Genomic DNA, 19,353 nt, shown 5'->3' with positions numbered 1-19,353 from the left:
ACACGGTGCTGTGACTCACAGACACCGCAGCAAAGCTTCTTGCAGTAATGAAAAAGAATAATCTCCACCTAATCTTACCTTCAGGTGAGATCTCTCCACATTTGTCAGACCTTGTCTTTGATGCCTTTGTTTGACAGAAAATGCTGGATTATCTCCGAGAGAAGCGAGACGTCGGCTTCTTTCAGAGCACGGCTGGACTCATGCGGTCGTGTAGGTGAGTGAATGTAGGAAAAAGCCTCTGACAAGGTCTGTCACATGTCATGTCATATCACATGTCATCGAAGGCTGACAGGTTACAGATACTGATTGATCAAAATGGTAAAAATGCACCAGCGTTGCTTATCCTTTCTCTCTGTGTGTGTGTGTGTGTGTGTGTGTGTGTGTGTGTGTGTGTGTGTGTGTGTGTGTGTGTGTGTGTGTGTGTGTGTGTGTGTGTGTGTGTGTGTGTGTGTGTGTGTGTGTGTGTGTGTGTGTGTGTGTGTGCGTGTGCGTGTGTGTGTTTGGTTTTCCCCTATCCAGTGTTCTGGATCTAAATGCATTTGAGAGGCAGAACAAAGCAGAAGGATTAGGCATGGCCATGGACGAGAGCTCAGGTACTGTATTCATATGGAAATTTAAATAAAATGAAAATCCATTTCTGTGAAGCCATGTCACAGGAGAAGAGCCAGCTGTGAGATCCATGGCCTTGAACCTTCTCTAAATTCCCACTCTAAATTCCTATTCTTTCCTCGGCCTTTCACCGTGTTGAATATTATCAACAGCTGTCTCCCTTCACTCCATCGTGACCCAGTTTCCCTCCATCTCTCATTCAGTCTTGTCTTACCTTTTCCTACAGTATTGTTCCATTCCTCGCACGTTATCCTTTTATATCTCGGCCTTTTATGCAAATCTCTTTTCCCAGGGGAGAAGGTAATGCCTGACAAAGAGCTAACCTGTGACCTGTTCCGGTTTCTACAGCTGCTCTGTGAAGGACACAACTCAGGTGATTTGCCCCACATGGTTTCCATTTGCCCACTGTCACAAGGTGCATGTGAATTAAATGAATCTCTGTGGAATAAAGGACGATGATGTAACAGATATTTGAAGGGAAGAATTTGGTTTTTCACCTCGACTGCACTTTTAAAAGATGGAAATAAGAGCTGAGCACTGCTTTATATTCCTGTGCAACACACTGGCTTTGCTCTATTGTCTGATCACATTGTCCACACAGGATGAAATGTTGTTTTCACATTGTAATCAGCATTTTTCTTCATTTCTTCACATGATAGATTTCCAGAATTACTTGAGAACTCAATCAGGCAACAACACCACGGTCAACATCATCATATCCACCGTGGACTATTTACTGAGAGTACAGGTAAGCCTGCACAGACAGGTTTTCCTTTGTGACGCTGGACTAACGAACCGAACAGAGCTTTCAAACAGCTGCTCCAGTTATTGTCCAGAGACGTTTCTATTGTTGTTATCATCCCTGTAAGCTTTTACTTAGCTACTGTGTGATTATGGGTTAAAATACCTTCTAATTTTAAATTCATGACTAGAAGTTCAAAAATAGTTGATCTGACCCCGTAATCTAATTCACTTCACAATGGGTTTTTCCTTGGCCCTTTCCCCACCCTTCAGCTAAGTTACAATAAAATCGGTCCAGTAGTCTTTCTGCTTACACAACAGAAATAAATACCTCATTGGCGGAGGTAATAATGTAATGATCAAGATAATCTTTTCATATTCTTCATAGTCGTCATAGTCTTTTTAACGATCAGAATATTGTGATAATGAGCCACAAATAAATGTTTTTCTTTGCCACACTAGGAATCGATCAGTGATTTCTACTGGTACTACTCAGGGAAACCTGTGATTGATGCACACGGCCAACACAACTTCTCCAAAGCCATCGAAGTGTCCAAGCAGGTCTTCAACACGCTCACAGAGTACATCCAGGTCAGTCGGTTTTCATCACATGTTACAGTGTCACAGCATATTGGCTCTTAAGCGTGACTACAGCTGCCTTCTGGCTCTTTTGAATACATATTTATGTTGTGTCTTTCTATGAGCTGAGATGTTTTTTTAATGAAGCAGCTCAAAAATATCAATGTGTTCATCCAGGGCCCGTGTACCGGGAACCAGCAGAGTCTGGCTCACAGTCGTCTGTGGGACGCTGTGGTGGGATTCCTCCACGTCTTTGCCCACATGCAGATGAAGCTCTCACAGGTATCGACTCACATTCATTCTGCATATTTCACTCTAAAATTCATCAATATTCTCCATAATAAAGTAAGCGTGAATAGATAGTATAATTAGCCAATGTCAAAAGTGTTTTATTACTTACAGGATTCAAGGCAAATAGAGCTTCTGAAGGAACTGATGGATTTACACAAGGATATGGTTGTGTTTTTGCTGTCCATGTTAGAAGGTAAGATTTCCAAATATCCAGCTTTTTATACTTTGTGTTAAAAGTTTTTTATTTTATCCGGTATTTAATTTCTCCTCCCTGCAGGTAATGTTGTCAATGGAACTATTGGAAAGCAGATGGTGGACATGTTGGTGGAATCGTCAGGCAATGTGGAGATGATCCTCCGTTTTTTTGACATGTTCCTCAAACTCAAAGACTTCACCTCTTCAGACGCCTTCAGAGAGTACGACCCCGATCGTAAGGGCTGCATATCCAGGAAGGAGTTTCAGAAAGCCATGGAAAATTGCAGACGTTTCTCCCAAGCTGAGACAAATTTTCTCCTCTCCTGCACGGACACAGACAAAAGTGAGATTGTGGATTACGAGGCCTTTGTGGATCGCTTCCACGAGCCGGCCAAAGACATCGGCTTCAGCATCGCTGTTCTCCTCACCAATTTGTCCGAACACATGCCCAACGATTCACGATTGAGGACATTTTTGGAACTGGCCAAGTGTGTCTTGACGTACTTTCAGCCTTATCTAGGACGAATTGAGATCCTCGGCAGTGGAAAGAGGATTGAACGTGTCTACTTTGAGATCAGTGAGTCCAGCCGCAGACAGTGGGAGAAGCCACAGGTCAAAGAGTCCAAGAGGCAGTTCATTTTTGATGTGATCAACGGAGGGGGAGAAAAGGAGAAAATGGAGATGTTTGTCAATTTCTGTGAGGACACCATCTTTGAGATGCAGCTCGCTGCCCAGATATCTGGCTCAGACATCGGAGAGAGGCATGCTGGGAAAGAAGAAGACGAAAAGAGCAGGAATGAAGAAGAAGACTCGGACAAAAGAGGAGCATTTTTCATATATCGCTGGTGGCTACTGGTGACATGTCTACTTTCTTTAAAAACCCTGAAGACACTGATGAAGATGACTCTGAAGGATATCGTCGTGTCAGCTGTTTCCTTCCTGAGATTCATTTTCATGGCTCATGTCCGATGCATTTGTGTTGTTATTCGCTGCATCACATATATGCTGTACATAGCCTTCGTCAGTGGTGGGCTCATTGAGGGAGCCAAACGGATGAGAGTATCTGATTTGTTCGCTGGCATCCTTGAGCCAACTCTTGATGAGGTCATGGAGGCGCCAAGTGGTGTGAATCGGCACAGGAAGTACTCTGCCTGCGTCCCGTCTCAGAGGGAACTGAGGGAGATTGGGCAGGGGGCAGTTGCGACCTCCTCCAGGGAGGTGGATGTAATGTCAGACATATTCGGCCTCAAAGTGAAGAGGGAGGGAGGTCAATACAGACTCATGACACCGGATCTCACTGCCAGTCTGACTGACCTGTTCAACGCAACCTCCAGAGCAGCGGCTGATTCTTCTGAGAAGCATCAGAGGAAGGTAGGAATCATTTGTATCTTGTATATCAGATTACCCTAATGAGCATCTATGGTGCTCAATGGGTTTTATATCTCATGTTTTGTTTTGTTCAGCCTCATTTTCTTAATTGTATTGCTTTGATAGTGAACTGATTCCTATTAGTTTTTCATTTCTCATAATGATTTTATTGACAGCAGTTTCAGGCCCACGCTGCCACAGAGGAAAAAGCAGAAGATGAGAAAACGCCTGAATTAGAGAAGTGAGTCTCTGGCTGTTCAAAGAGAGGGATTTTTAATTAACACTTGGTATTGATGATAGCACATGAATGGTTTAAAACCAATAAAAAATATATTGTCAATCTAAGTGTTGGTGTCACACTAAAAAATTACTTTTTTTTATTCTTTTATTGAGAAATAAAGTCTGACTTCATCTCTCCCTTGTCAAAATACAATGAACATGTGTCTGGGCTCTTTGCAGAGGGATGGAATCTGAGAAGAAAACTGAGAAGGAGAGAGTGGAGCTGGGATGGAGGGACAAGAGATGCTCTAATAGCTGCGAGGAACCAGAGAGGCAACATTCAGCCTTTTGGGAGATGATGAGCACTTGTAACAAGAGCCTGCTGGTGATAATACAAATACACTCATACATGCTTGTGCTCTTTTGCACTCAGAGACAAACTCAGAGACGGATGCACTCTTACATCCCCTTTATCCTTTATGCACAGAAACAAACATATAAAGTAACATGACCACTTGAATGTTTTTCCCTTTTTTTCCCCCCCAGAACTACTTTGCAAGGAATTTCTATAACATGCGTTTACTGGCTCTCTTTGTGGCCTTTGCAATCAACTTCATCCTCCTCTTCTACAAGGTGATGCTCCTGTGAGAGAAATTCTAAGATAGATATTTTTTGTCTTATCAAGTTTGGAAAAATATAACGTATTCAATGACATGTAGTTGAATGTAAAGTGGGGTTCATACTTCTTTAGGGTCTGTGAATGTTTTGGACAAATAAAAAAATGAGTGAATATTTACTTTTGACATGAAACAATATTTTGAACATTTGAAAAATAGATAATAAATATTTGTCCTTGGTGAAATCACGCCACTTTCCGTCTCTTGCTGTCTTCTCAGGTAGCGTCCTTGCCTGCACCACCAGAAGAGGAAGGAGCGGTTACATTTGTCCACAGCGAAGGCGCGGCTGCTGCTGAAGACAATAATGAGGGCAGAGATTATTTTGTGCTGGAGGAGAGCAGTGGATTCATGGAGCCGTCTCGCTGCTTCCTTGCTGTCGTTCACACAATCATTTCCTTCTGTTGCATTATCGGTTATTACTGCCTCAAGGTATGTCGGCTTAAGCATAAACTTTCAGACTAGTAAATCTTGTCATTATATTAATTGATATTGATTCATATCATTTTGATATAACTTTTTTTGTGTATAATAAAAGAGACGAGATTAATCCAGGGATTTTAAATGACAGGTTCCATTGGTGATCTTCAAACGTGAGAAGGAAGTGGCGCGAAGGCTGGAGTTTGATGGACTGTATGTGACAGAGCAGCCCCCCGAGGAGGACATCAAAGGGCAGTGGGACCGACTGGTCATTAACACGCCGTATGTTCACAGTCACATGATCCACTGCACAAATGTCACTCAAATGAAAACATGTTTCTATCTTAAAGTTCCCAGCACCTTTTTATCATCATGTTACACATTGGATGAATGACTCACAGTGATGGTGCAGCTGTCAATATCATTTTAATCAATTTATTTTCATTAATAATGTTTTTGATACTATATTTCCTATCTTTTCAGATCATTTCCAAGTAATTACTGGGATAAATTTGTAAAAAGAAAGGTAAGATCTTCAAGGCTGTGCACACGGCAACAATATACATGCAATCCTAGATGTGCTTATGCATGTACTGTATCGAATTGTGTGCATATTTCACCTGCTGACACTACATTAAAAAGCTAACTGAGATTTAATGAAGCATTTAATGGCAGGGGTAATTATTCCCTCATCAGGTGACATAATGATTTTATTGTCTCCAGAGACAGAGCAGCATTTTCAGCTTCCTCGTTTAGATTGTCTCCGGTGTTATGAAGGCAGATTAAATTAGTCTTTGTTTTTAAGAAACTTCTCCATGTTTTATTTTGTAAGAACATTTTAATTGACTTGGCGGATTCTCAAATAAATTTAATTAAAAGTGTAGGAGAACAAGTTAATTTAAAATCCTGAAGTTGACACATTGTCGTCGTGTCTTACGAACCAAATACAGATGTCAGAGCCAAATCTCACCGCTTTTGAATTATATTGTTTAAAAAAAGAGCACTTTTATTACATTCTGTTGCATATTGTTCCAGACTTGACTTATAGTGAACAAGAAAAAAAACGCTCTTAATTTGTGGAATGATATTTATCAGTCTCCAAGAAACAGAGATTTTACCAGTCGCGAGTCAGTCTCAGCTTTCTAAAAATGATTAAACCATCTTTGAAAACCGTTTGTTTGATCCATACTCTGACTTTAGTTCGGTCCATGTCCCATCTACTGACAGGGAGGAGGTGGGATTCATGACCTAATACTGCAACCAGCCACCAGGGGATGATTGATGCATTTTGGCCTCACTTTTCGGGGGCTGTCTCGTCGCCCATCTATATACACAAGCACCCACATTAAAAGAAAGTCCCACATTGTCCTAAGAAAGAAATATATTGACTTTGTTCATTGTCATTGAGCCAAGTTGGCACATTTTTCAATTCACCTCCATGGAGTTAGAGATTTTTTAGAGCCAGCATCTAGCAGCCGGCAGTGACTTTGCATTTTAATACACGTCCGCTTCTTCTTCTTTGCCGGGGGAGTGGGGGACTCGTCCTATATAAAGCACGTCTAGCGCTGCCACATTGCATTTAAAACTCCGTATTGCATCATTTTAAGAGCCTGCACTACAATAAATGGTATAATGCCTTCAAGTGTTTCTGCTAATCCAATTTTGAGTTTGGAGGCTGTGGATATTACTTCCCATATGCTGAAGTGCTTATGTTTGTAATTACAAAATGGGCTCCGCAATGAAATTAGACTTTTGTTGGCTCTTGTTTTATATTAATAAATCAAATGACTGAAGTCTCACAGCACAATCAGGAGAAACTCTGCATCCGTCTTATGATGTAGTTAAATAAACATATACCAGCCATGGTTCAATTTACATATTCACACACATGAATCAATACTATATAACAATTATATAACAATAATTATATATTTACCGCATTATTTTTATTTATGTGTTCTTATCAGTCCTTTACACATATCTGCGTGGAACTATGGTGAATGGTTTGTATTTATATAGCGCTTTTCTAGTCTTGATGACCACTCAAAGCGCTTTGGGGCCACAACCACTACAGCCCTTAGAAATCATGCATTGCAAGCAGCACCATCCTCCTGTCAGCAGAGCCAAGCTGTACAGATACTATGGCACAGACTGCAGAAGGATTCAGCTTGTCATTCTGTATTTAGTTAAAAAGACACGTAAGAAGCTGTTGTTTCAGGCACCATATAAACCCATGTTCTCGCCCTGTCAGGTGATGGACAAGTACGGTGAGTTTTACGGCCACGAGAAGATCAGCGAACTCCTTGGCCTGGACCAAGCCGCTTTAGACTTCAGCTGTGAGAGGAAAGAGAGGAAGTGGCTCAGGAGAGATACTGCCTGGGGGGCTGTGTGAGTAGACTCCTCGCACTTCTGCCTTCTTGACGGGATCCACATGAAAAAAGCAGCTATCTAGTCTGTTTTGCATTGTATAGAGTTTCACAGGATGGCATGTAAGTCTTTTTCCCCCTTGTTTATGTTTTGCATACACTGACGCATACTGCATCAAAGCGTGAGATCTTCAAATAATTGTTCAAGCAATTGTGTTATGAATAAGAGATGATCTTCGACTTAGACAGCTCGTGCAGATGGCAGTTGAGTATTTGGCTGCTCTTTAGGCAGCGTGCAGTGATGATAGCCATATGGCATCCTTCTCTGGAGGGAAATCTCTGAGTGTGTTTACATACAAGCGACCTGATATTGATATCAAAAGAAAAATGTGGAATAAGGAAATCGATCCATCCAGCTCTCTCTCTAATGCATTTCTACTGTAGAGGTGAATGTGACTCCTGATGATGATGATGAACATTAACACCAGCTCTTGTTAGTCACACCTTGAAGTACAATTTCAGACGATTGCTTTTTGATGGCCTTTGCCACTATTAATAGCCATTGCACTTATATTACCTTTGGGAAGATGTGTGTGTGTTACCTAAGAGCGGTGACAAAAGAAGGTCCTGGAACATTATGTTGTACTTGAGGAAGAACAGGGTATTCTGAAGCCACCTAACAGATGTACTCTTTTAGAAAAGACACTGTCGCGTCGGGGCACTGATTCAAGCCTCGGACATTTTGACCTAATGCTTTTTTACCATCATGTGTCCGTGATGGTTCTGTTTACTTCAGATTTAACTCCATTGACATGAAGTACCAGGTCTGGAAGCTGGGAGTTATGTTCACCGATCACGTAAGTTCACTTGTGTCTAATATTGTCAAGCTTTTGTGCGTTTTTGTTTTTGTGTGCGCTCTCGTTCCTACAAAAGCAATGAGAAAGGTGTCACATCCTGACGTTCATGCTAACAGATAATGTGATATGCACATGTGATGTTTTATGGCTTATTTCTAATTTGTTTAATCCTGTGTTCTTCTGAGCTAATACCATGCGGTCTAATACAATCACACACATGCTGCAGGAGTGACGGTGGTAATATCCTGTGATTCGGCCTTATCTTAAATACACATTTGTCTCTCCTTCAGGCCTGGTAATCTAAATTGCCTGTTTTACTGTGCTTATGTGCTGTGTGTGTGTGTGTGTGTGTGTGTGTGTGTGTGTGTGTGTGTGTGTGTGTGTGTGTGTGTGTGTGTGTGTGTGTGTGTGTGTGTGTGTGTGTGTGTGTGTGTGTGTGTGTGTGTGTGTGTGTGTGTGTGTGTGTGTGTGTTCACAGTCCTTCTTGTACTTGGCTTGGTACATGGCTATGTCGGTCCTGGGTCATTATAACAACTTCTTCTTCGCCGCCCACCTTTTGGACATCGCCATGGGCTTTAAGACGCTCCGTACCATCCTCTCCTCCGTCACACACAATGGCAAACAGGTGCGTGTGTGGGGGCAAGTCTGTCTTCAATTCTCTTTCCATCTGTCTCGATGTGTGTTCATAGGTCTCATGCATGTGATGTTTACTTTCTGGCCGTAGGGTTATATTGGGGCTTTTCTAAGATGAAGAAGCGTTTATTAGAGACCATCTGCCTCTGTCTGTCCTGTCTGTAATTTTGTGTGTGTGTGTGTCAGTTGGTCCTGACTGTCGGCCTGTTGGCGGTGGTGGTCTATCTCTACACCGTCGTGGCCTTTAACTTCTTCCGGAAATTTTACGACAAAAGCGAGGACAAGGACGCCCGGGACATGAAGTGCAATGACATGCTCACTGTGAGTTTAAGTGCATATCGAGACTCGCACGCACTCGTACATACATGTAGTCCCATGTCGCTCCACATCTATCCACCCACTTCTCTGTCTCTCTCTGTTCATCTTACCTAACACAGCCACACACACCATTTTCTACCTGCAAGGATGGAGAGTGGTAGAGCAGGAGTCTGACAGTGATCCCCCGTTGTTGAAGCGAAAACAGCCTCTTGTCTTAGTCCTCCCGCTGTTTTTCCATAAAATGATAGACACATGGATAGAACGCAGCCCCTCAATCCTCAGCTCTTTGTTTGTCTATTCGCAACATTAACACCCCTTCACCTGCCCTATTCTAATGTGGACTTCACTGTCACTCATGTAAGCAGGCGAACAGGCAGTGAAAGCATCTGAATAAAACTCTGTCAAACGAGGCAGTGGATATTACATCAAATCCCCAGTCGCACCTTTAGAAGCACTTTAGCGACAGTAATTTTCAGTTGCTTTAGCACCATCGCGAGAACGCTTTTCAGACCAGTGGATTGCGACACGATTAAAAATTAATCCATCAGACAACATCTCACTCTCTGCTGTTTCGTCTCCTTTTGAACTTTCACAAAAGAAGTCACAACGATCAAACTGTAAATGTTCTTCGAAAGGTTTGCAGTTGGTTTTAATTCTGCCTTTGTTCGAGTTTGCTCCATCATCCTTGACACTTGAAAGCACAGCTCAGTCTCTGCTACACGACCTGGTAATCCTTCCAGTCTCATACATACAAAACCCAAACCCAAAAGTGGTCAACAAGGAGACAGGTGTCAAAATTATTCTCATCTTCTTATACAGCTTTAATTCAATTTCAAAACAACTTTATTTGTCCCCAGACGGCGATTCTGTAGTATTTCACATGCAGCTTTTTCTTTGACACTTGGAGAAACAACACTTTTGTCCCTCTTCGATGTACGAGACAATAAAAAAAACCATCTTCTTCCAGTGCTACATGTTTCACATGTACGTGGGGGTGCGTGCGGGCGGAGGCATCGGCGACGAGATTGAGGACCCTGCCGGAGACGAGTTTGAGGTGGAGCGCATCGTCTTTGACATCACGTTTTTCTTCTTCGTCATCATCATCCTCCTGGCCATCATCCAAGGTGCATCACACACGCTGTGTTTGTTTTACAAGGACAGCTCCTCTGAAAAAAACGTTCATCGAGACACATCAACACGTTTTAGTCTCAATTTTTTGACTGGAATACACTTGATACATTTTTAATGAGAAGTTGAAAAAATACAGTGTCTGTTCGTTTCATCTGGTTTCTCTGATTCCTCTCGTTCACACACTAGCGCTGCCATGCACACACACACACACACACACACACACACACACACACACACACACACACACACACACACACATGCATCGCTGAGCTCAAACAGATACAGACAGATACAATTGTGCCCCTTTTCTCAGGCTTGATAATTGATGCCTTTGGGGAGCTTCGTGACCAGCAGGAACAGGTGAAAGAGGATATGGAGGTAAGATTTAACTAAATTCGTCTCACACTCACACAAACTCTCTGGTACCCTGGATTTTGTAGTGTTTCAAAATCTAGATACAAAATCTATTGAAGGTTATATATCCTGTTACTATCTGATGAGCCTCTCTAGACCAATTATACTGTGATGATTCGGCAGCAGGTTCATTTGAGGTCAGCAGCTCAGGAACCACAGTCATAACGGCAGGTTAACGGCATCTCGACGATCCAGTTGAGACGTGGTACCACACTCTTCACTATTTCTTAGTGGGGATCCCAGAGACTTGGGAACTCACAGAAACACGTGTGATCAAATGTGACAAGAATAAAAACAATGATGGTCAGGTGGTTGAGCTTCTTTGTGTAAAGTGTGTCCACCTGGCAGTTGTTGTGCAAGCTCTCGTCACAAGAAAGGATCAGACCACTGGCCTTAATCAGAGAACACCCTTAATTGCTTCAACTGGATAATTTCAATCAGGAGAGACTTGATTCCCAATTTAACAATGTTTATTTTGGCAAACGCACAGAAGTATTGTGAATGTTTACAGTCTTTGGCATTTTAGACCCCTGTGAGATGTCATCAGGATTAGAAGGGGGTGGAGCAGAGCATCGAACAGGAATACCCCCCCGGGGTCTAGACACTGGTGGTGGTTCATCAGTCAATCGTTTGTTTGGATGGCCCATATTATGAGCATTGTCCTATTGGACTTCACTAAGTGTGACATCCTCTGCCCTCAACCCTCACAAGAGCAAGGAAAAACTACGAAAACCTTTTGACGAGGAAAAATGTAGAAACCTCAGGAAGAGCCGCATGCGAGGGATCCCTCTTCCAGGATGGACAGAAGTGCAATGGATGCCACGAGTAATAGGTATATTGTCAGGCAGTCTTGTAGATTTTTTGGTCCGCGATCAGCTGCCACCATGACCGGGTGCCGCCATAATCCACGATCCATTGTCATGATCCACTGATACTATTTGGATACATCATCATGGTCCATGATCGCTGCCAACACGATGTGGCATTATACAGTACATACGATCAGTTGAGGTCGGGATCCGGAAGAGGTGATGAGTATTCTTCTCAAGACTGGAGGAGATTGGGGTGGAGGAGGGGTTGTGCGAGTCACTGAATGACAGCTGACTGCAGAAGAGAGGAGAAGGGATTTTAAAAGTTTGACAACTGCTGAATGACTGGCTGAAAGAGACCGCGCCAGACCTGATTGGATATTTAGGAACGCCCACAATCAGCTGATCAGTATGCAGGTTAGGTCTTCCTGACTGAACTTACTCTAAGCTTCATTAGTGGGTAATAGTTGCATGAAGTGCAATCTGAGAAAAACAAATCTCTGGTATCTAAAAATCATTTGACAGTATAATTAGCACACATACAATTTATATTTATAATACACATTATTTATTTATTAGAGTTTCAGTTGTTATTTGCTCTCCACTTCCCGAGCCTTTGCCTCGTGTTTGCACGTGTTGGTGTTGTTAGAAAATGTTCATTTGGAACTTATTAAACGGAGGCTCGACGCCGTAGAATGCAAATGAAGCTGCATTTTACTCTTAATTGCAACTCCACAGATTACATTGCTCAGAGGTGGTGAGCCACAGTTAAATGGAACGCTTGTTTTGTTGCAGCCTGCAGAGTTTATTGATCAGGGAGCTACAGTGCCTGTATCCCCGGGTGGTATACAGGCTACAACAGGTGTGACCAGAACACTGTGAAATGTGTCTCTGCTGGCGGGAGGTTAAAAGAGACGCGTGTGGTCAGACAGGCTGACGATCGACAACAGGGCCGTGGTAGGAACACACAGACGTGTCCAAAGAGAGGCAGACAGGTAATCAAAGGCTGAGTCACTGAGGAAACAAGGCAGCACTGATGATATGAAAAAGAGCAGTGAGCTGCCCTCTCAATTTAAAGGGTTCACGTGTCGCCCACACAATCTATTAATAGCCGTTAACATTTAACTGCTCACCCAATGGATCTGATGTTGCCGGGTTGATTTACCTGTTTGATGAATCAAAGACACAATTACCTAATTCATGTTGGGGATCGAAAACTAAACCACGTACTGAATCAGTAAAATACCTAAACAACAGTTTTACATGGCATCGCTTCTAAATTTTACAAGATTTACAGTTGTTTTTCTTTGTTTATTTTCTGTTACCTTATTTCATCATTGTTTTGTGTCCAATATCTTGACTTTCCTGAAATAAACATATTAAAACTTAATACTTAGGAATTCATTCTAATGTTCATGTTCTACTGACCTATGCTTTAATGTCAGATTCAGTGGATTTTCACTCAATCTCTTTTTTTGTGGTATTTCTCCTCCATCGATATTCTCCACACCTGCAGTATGTGTACTAAAGGCTTTTGCTTTGTTCCACACAAAGAGAAGAATAGTCAATGACATGAAACTGTAAATGTAAACCACGGATCAAATATATGATTTGGAAAAACATGGGGGGGGGGGCGGTTGTCTCTGGGTACATTGGCTTCCTCCTACCGTCCAAAGACAGATTAATTTAACTGGAGACTCTTAATTGTCTGTATGTGTGAATGGTTGTTTGGGGTTTATATGTGTGAAGTTATAATTTATTTCATGACTCTTTAAACTGTATAATTACAGCGTGAGACTGAGACACGGCTTCATTTTGCTCCCATGAGAGAGAACTGTTACTCTGACAACGTCCTGAAGAGCTGGCAGCCAGTAATCCTGGATGTATTTAGTCTTTTGCCTTTTGTGGCCGTCTTTTGAATGGGTTTTTAAGAAGAAGCTAATTTAAAGGCGTCATGTTGTTGTGCGAGCAGAATGAGCATGAAAACAAAAGGCCTCTGCTCTCGAGGTTTTGATTTTATTATGATGTTGTTTATTTAACATACACTCCAGAGAGCATGTTTGTCTGAGCCTGTTTACTGAATCATTAGGTGTCTCATATCTCTCTTCCTGCAGACCAAATGTTTTATATGTGGAATAGGAAGTGAATACTTTGATACGGTCCCTCATGGCTTTGAGACTCACACTCTGCAGGAGCACAACTTGGCCAACTATCTGTGAGTTGACTCATGCTCACTACTTCGAGGCCTCGTGTTGCCGTCGTCTGAGTCTAATCATTTTTGCAAAGGCTGAACCCCGCAGCTTGATGTCTTGTTACTAAAATAAAAACAGGCATTTGTTATGTCACATTTCACAGATATAGAGAAGTGTAAATATCATGCATGCAGCACCGTCACTAAAACTTGCAAACAAAAAGGAGAACATTAAAAAACCCTATAACACTTCTATCTCTGCTTTTAGTTATAATTAACCCACTTGAATGTTTAACACAATGTCCCTTCGAAACATTTCTGCCAAACTTTGATTCAGTCTGTGTTGTTCTGTTTATTTCAAGACCTGTTGTCTTATCTTCACCTCGGCACTTGCATTTATAGTTTAGATTCACACTCTGTTTTGTTTTTAGTGTTTTGTAATTCATTTTTTTTACTAATACGTGCATCAGTTGAAAGAATCTCACTCTGAGGTGTGTGATAACAATCAGATAAAAAGCTGCACATCTCACTGTTTTGACAACAGGACCTAGGATCGAAAACTGTCGTCTGAGCAGGTCGTCCAGAATATTGGTCTGTTTGCTTAAAATGTCAAGGAGCTCCACCAAGATGCTAAAGTGCAGCTCGGGCTGCAATCTTCGATCTGAACCCATCGTCTGAACCTGACTTGAGCCCAATTATTGGCACATGCATTGTTAAAAGAAATCAAGTAGGTAGCGAAGCCAACGTGACCGAACCCAAATATAATTAACAATTTCCAGCCTGACCCATCAGGACCCGTTTTGTCCCAACAGGCTCAGGTTGGGTATCAACCCTAATACAAATACAGTGAATAGTAAACTGTGCAACACTTTAAAATATCCTGTTAGTTTGTCATGAAGTCTGATCCTTGCAAACTGTTCAAGGTCAATCTCGTGTTGCTCTTGAAAACACTTTTGCAGTGATGTTTTTTGACACTTCCTCATCGGTGTCCTGCCAGAGAAGAACATGCTCCATGCAGCAGTGTACCTTACATCACATGTGGCAGACTAACAAACAGTGACGTCACCGATCTCCAGTGATTCCTCTAAACCTTTAGCTCTTACTCTGACCTTCATTCACAATCCATACTGAGCCTCTAGAGTTTTTGTTCACGCTCAGAGAGAAGCCGCAGATCTTTTCTCACTGTGACAGACATTTATTTGGAAGACGTTGTCATCCTTGGCACTTAAAAGCTGTTGCCACGTCAATAATTGCCATTGGCAATAAGCTTATATAAGCATCAATAGTATGGATCCCACTAGATGCATTTGCATCCACTCACTGATGGACTCTCACGCTCATTTATATGCAAGTGTGGTGGCGCTTCATGTGACATTTAGGTTTCCCTGACAGAGATCTACACCTGCAATATGATTCATAATTTCATGAAATTAGTGATCAACAGTATCAATTGCCTATTGTCAATCATCAAAAGGTTTTAATCATTGAAATACATTTAAACCTGATTTCAATGTCAGTCAAAATGCAGCTTTTTATCTCTAGTTGTTTTTGATTTAAAAAAACCTAACAACTGCTTCCATAATCACCACAATCCTGGGATTTGTGCACTGGTTCTTAATTAAATAACTTCTTACCCGAGCGTTTATCTTAATCCAAGTATTTGTGGGAGTTTAAGCTGCTACATGAATTTGTCTTCTCTGTTTTTTACAGGTTCTTTCTGATGTACCTCATTAACAAGGATGAAACGGAACACACAGGGCAGGTATAACAGTCCTCTGCTCTGTTTCACTCTCATGATCCAGTCAAAGTGAGCACAGGATGTGCAGCAATTCTACTGTAATGGCCAAATCTCACATTTCCTAAATATATCCCCCCACAATGGTCCCTCCATGTCGCAGTGACCTATTAATTCCAGCGTTTGCTATGGAAGTGACAAAGCTGTGGAGTAACCTTTTCAGTGGAGACAGAGTCTGCATTCACATTGTCCTTCAAAGGCCGTATCAGTCCTGGCACACACATTTTATGATAATATACATGCCAGGGATGCCCCTCATACTTTCATTGTACTTCTGAGATACATTTAAATAGGGTGCTTCAGATTTCAAGTGGGCGAATGTTGTAATTCACTTGTCCTCTTATATTTTCACTGTAAAATATTTTACCTGACTTGTTGCACGGAGCAAAGAATCAGCGAAAACCTTTTCCTCCTTACTGTGTAAAACGCTGCATCTTCATCCTCCTGTGTCTCGCACTTATTGTGCCTAAATCTGTGAAATGGAAGTTTATCACAATGGAGGAGGACGTGTTTCTAAACGCTGCACGGTGTCACATTAAGAGGAATAAATCCATTCTTATTCGGGGGGTCATTTGGATTTATTTTTTTGATTTATCTCAATGTGCCGCTGCAGGATTAATGAAGTGAGGAAGTATTCCATTTTTTTTTTCCCAGCCTGAAACATTTTAGACAATTTGGTGCAGTTTCTAAATTGAGTCGGGTCCTGGGTCTTATCCACATGTACCGCATTTAATCTTTCTGCACGGTATTTTTTACTGAGGTGTGGATTAATGAGAGCGCGGCTCGGTGGAATCCAGAAAATGTGTCTCCCTTCGGGGGCCTGATGAACGTTAGATGAACTCTGAAAATCGGTATCCTCTGTGGACGCTGTTTAGATTGTTATTTTCACTCATCCAAAAGAATAGATGAGTTAAAGACGTGTTCCCGCTCTGTTGACTTTGCCAGGAATCCTATGTGTGGAAAATGTACCAGGAGCGATGCTGGGAATTCTTTCCTGTGGGAGACTGTTTCCGGAAGCAATACGAGGATCAACTGGGATGACAGGAAACAAGCCTCCCTCGATGATGTCATCACACAGAGGACATCTTTATTGATGCCCTTGGACTCATTTAAGTACCTTGAATTTTATGTGTTTGCACTGCATTGATTTTGAACTTTGGAGTGAGTGCACATACTTAACATTTATGCACACGGTTTCCTTAATAAAGCATTTGGATACTGAAGGATGACGACCACTCGTTTATGATTCGATGCAGAGTTAATGTGCTGTTGGTTTTGGGGGCAAGATGTTTCTCCTCAGGCTGCAAATCAAATATTCAGAGTAATGGGACAGGATACTGTTTTACACATCGTTATCTCAAAGCTGGCAATCCAAATTCAGCTCCATGGCACTTTGCTGGCAGGAAATGTGTCTCTGTGTATCTCATGTTTTGTGAATGAAGTGATTTGTCTTTCTAAACACGGCCTCCCATCCCTTTTTCCCCGTGTGACATCCAGATAAACGCTCTCCCTCTGGCATTTGTTCTTTTTACCCTCCTCTGCTCGGCTTCTTCAGACTCCCTCTTCTTCTGTTGTGCTGATCTCTTCAGGATCCTTCTCCTCCTCCTCCTCCTCCTGTTCTTGGATCTTTTCTTTATTTACTTCTCTCTTCCCTCATCTGTCACTCTTTTCCTTTCTCATTATAAGCTACTATGGAACATGAAAAGCATGTCTCCCGGTGCTCAGGTGACAAAGTTGTCATGGAAGTGGATCACTGAGCTCAGTGACACGACTCAGTGCCGTCACTGAGAGAGGAGACAGTCTCCGGGGGAATCCCGGCACATAACTCTACTAAAGGAGCGGGGCAGGTTCAGTTCAAGTGTTTCAAACTTGCACGGAGCTCAGCAGCGGGATGGTGAGTGTGGGGGGGGCCACCGACAGATGACCGTCCTCTTTATGCAAAGGTCGAACACAGAGCTTAGACAGGTCTGCTAATTGTATGTGGAGAGAATCAGTTTTATTCCATATGAGAAATGTTTCTGCTGGTGATTCTGTCTGTGTCTCTCCTCACCGGTTCAAAGTGATACAGGCTCAGTTGGGAAATAGTGACGTCACACGTCCTTGTACTGTGGCCGTGGCCTCTTCTCATGTTTCCTGGATCAATGCTGATCGAAACTTCTCCCACACTGCGCCAACGAAGCACATTAGCTGAGTCTTTGAGTCTTACGCTCTCAATGAATCAATGACACTCAGGGAATGTTCCTTTTAACAGATCATTTAGAAATGAATATTAAAATTATAAGTGCAAATCAAGAGAAACCACCAAAATCATAAACAATATCATTGTATGTTTCATTTTGAGTTAAACTTTAAGTTATTGTTGAAAGTAATAATGTGTAACCTGCCTACATAAATCTTACATACTTACCTACACTTTTTATTTGAAGCCCACATTTTGCAGGAGATTAATGAGGATCCTCGCTGCCAGCTCCCGAGCCGCCGGAGCTGCAGAACATCGCTGATCATGTGCCAGGTTGGCTTTAGTCCAACGGTTGAGGAATTAGTAGAAACCTCTAATTAAAAAGGCCCATTCCATCTGTCAATTTATACCCTTCCAGTGTTTAAAAATCAATCAGAGCATCATAACGTTATACCCACAAACTTCTAAAAACCACAGTTCTCGTCTGCAGGAGAGACGGGGAAGCTGATTCACCAGGAATTTGAAGCAGGTCACCTAACTCCACCAAAACAGCCAAGTTAAATAAACTGACTGTTCATGGGATAAATGACACATCCACCGGATCAAAAGATGTCGTGGAGAAGATGGATGTTGGTTTGTCGCCGCCAAGCTTCCCTTTGGTTTTCACGATCTTTTCCTCTGAGCGGTTTAGTGATTCTGGGCCTGGAAAGTCTGGATATGGTTTCAGCCCTGGACCATAACTCAGAGGTGGAACTTACACCGTCTGCTGCATGTGAACAGTAACAGAACAACGGAACATGACACACATCAGCTCGGTGCTGTTTAAGTAGTCATTTCACATGGATCTGGGTTTGCTCTGTGGGGAGCAGAGGATAAAACTTAGTTTGAACTGGGAATCTTCTAGTCTTCAATCTTCTACGATTCCTGGCGAACAATGGTGCCACCTCATCGCTGTGGTTATTAACTTCCCTTAGTAACACCAATCTCCAACTGCCAGGAATTCTGACATTAAACACATGACTTTTCTTTTCTATGATTTCTTTCACCTGCACAAGGTAAAAAGCCATTTCCTCTCCACAACGGTAGGTGCCTACTTTAAAGTGCCAACATCAAACAAAATCCAGGCCCAGCAAATAGTGTGTAGTAACCTCAATTCCTTTTTTTTTGTGTGTATTCCGAACAACGACTATACTGTTGTGTTAGTGTGGCAGCAGAAAGTGAGACCATTTGCAAGTTTCTTTTTTTTATTTTCATTCCTAACACTAGAATATTAAAAAAAATTCTACCTGCAGGTGTAATGTACGAAGCCTGACAACCTGCTAAAATTATATTGAAATGTTAATTTGGCACTGTGGCCTCACTGGGAGAAGGTTCTCGGTTCAAATCCAGGTTCTGCTTGGGTCTGTCTGTGTGGAGTTTGCATGATCTTTCTCCCACAGTCCACATTGGGGTTAGATGGAGATTCTGAATGTCCTGCTTATACTCGCACTTTTACCTAATGTTGGTGGGGATTTGCTCCCACTCCCCGGCGACACTCAGAAGATAAGTGTTATGTATAATGTAT

At 42.1% G+C, this 19,353-nt stretch overlaps 1 protein-coding gene across 3 annotated transcripts in view; it reads left to right on the top strand.

Moving 5' to 3' along the window:
* Window positions 1–17,069, top strand: part of ryr2b (ryanodine receptor 2b (cardiac)) — a 57,957-nt gene extending 40,888 nt beyond the window's left edge. The window contains exons 82-104 of one of the 3 annotated variants that reach the window (XM_047342396.1): window positions 138–214; window positions 520–593; window positions 902–982; window positions 1,269–1,357; window positions 1,813–1,941; window positions 2,107–2,211; window positions 2,332–2,413; window positions 2,498–3,786; window positions 3,960–4,024; window positions 4,243–4,387; window positions 4,549–4,635; window positions 4,899–5,108; window positions 5,248–5,378; window positions 5,580–5,622; window positions 7,348–7,484; window positions 8,259–8,319; window positions 8,798–8,944; window positions 9,139–9,273; window positions 10,238–10,394; window positions 10,715–10,779; window positions 13,739–13,839; window positions 15,526–15,577; window positions 16,556–17,069. In XM_047342396.1, the coding sequence (XP_047198352.1) occupies window positions 138–214; window positions 520–593; window positions 902–982; window positions 1,269–1,357; window positions 1,813–1,941; window positions 2,107–2,211; window positions 2,332–2,413; window positions 2,498–3,786; window positions 3,960–4,024; window positions 4,243–4,387; window positions 4,549–4,635; window positions 4,899–5,108; window positions 5,248–5,378; window positions 5,580–5,622; window positions 7,348–7,484; window positions 8,259–8,319; window positions 8,798–8,944; window positions 9,139–9,273; window positions 10,238–10,394; window positions 10,715–10,779; window positions 13,739–13,839; window positions 15,526–15,577; window positions 16,556–16,651 (3,558 nt within the window). In that variant the 3' untranslated portion in view covers window positions 16,652–17,069. The remainder of the gene's footprint in view (window positions 1–137; window positions 215–519; window positions 594–901; window positions 983–1,268; window positions 1,358–1,812; window positions 1,942–2,106; window positions 2,212–2,331; window positions 2,414–2,497; window positions 3,787–3,959; window positions 4,025–4,242; window positions 4,388–4,548; window positions 4,636–4,898; window positions 5,109–5,247; window positions 5,379–5,579; window positions 5,623–7,347; window positions 7,485–8,258; window positions 8,320–8,797; window positions 8,945–9,138; window positions 9,274–10,237; window positions 10,395–10,714; window positions 10,780–13,738; window positions 13,840–15,525; window positions 15,578–16,555) is intronic. The other 2 variants (XM_035173209.2, XM_035173210.2) reach the window with 2 other exon arrangements.
* The last annotated feature ends 2,284 nt before the right edge of the window (window positions 17,070–19,353 follow it).

Source organism: Hippoglossus stenolepis, chromosome 12 (genome assembly GCF_022539355.2).
Source record: "Hippoglossus stenolepis isolate QCI-W04-F060 chromosome 12, HSTE1.2, whole genome shotgun sequence".
NCBI classification, from domain to species: Eukaryota; Metazoa; Chordata; class Actinopteri; order Pleuronectiformes; family Pleuronectidae; genus Hippoglossus; species Hippoglossus stenolepis.
This window is presented reverse-complemented; position numbering and strand designations above follow the sequence as displayed.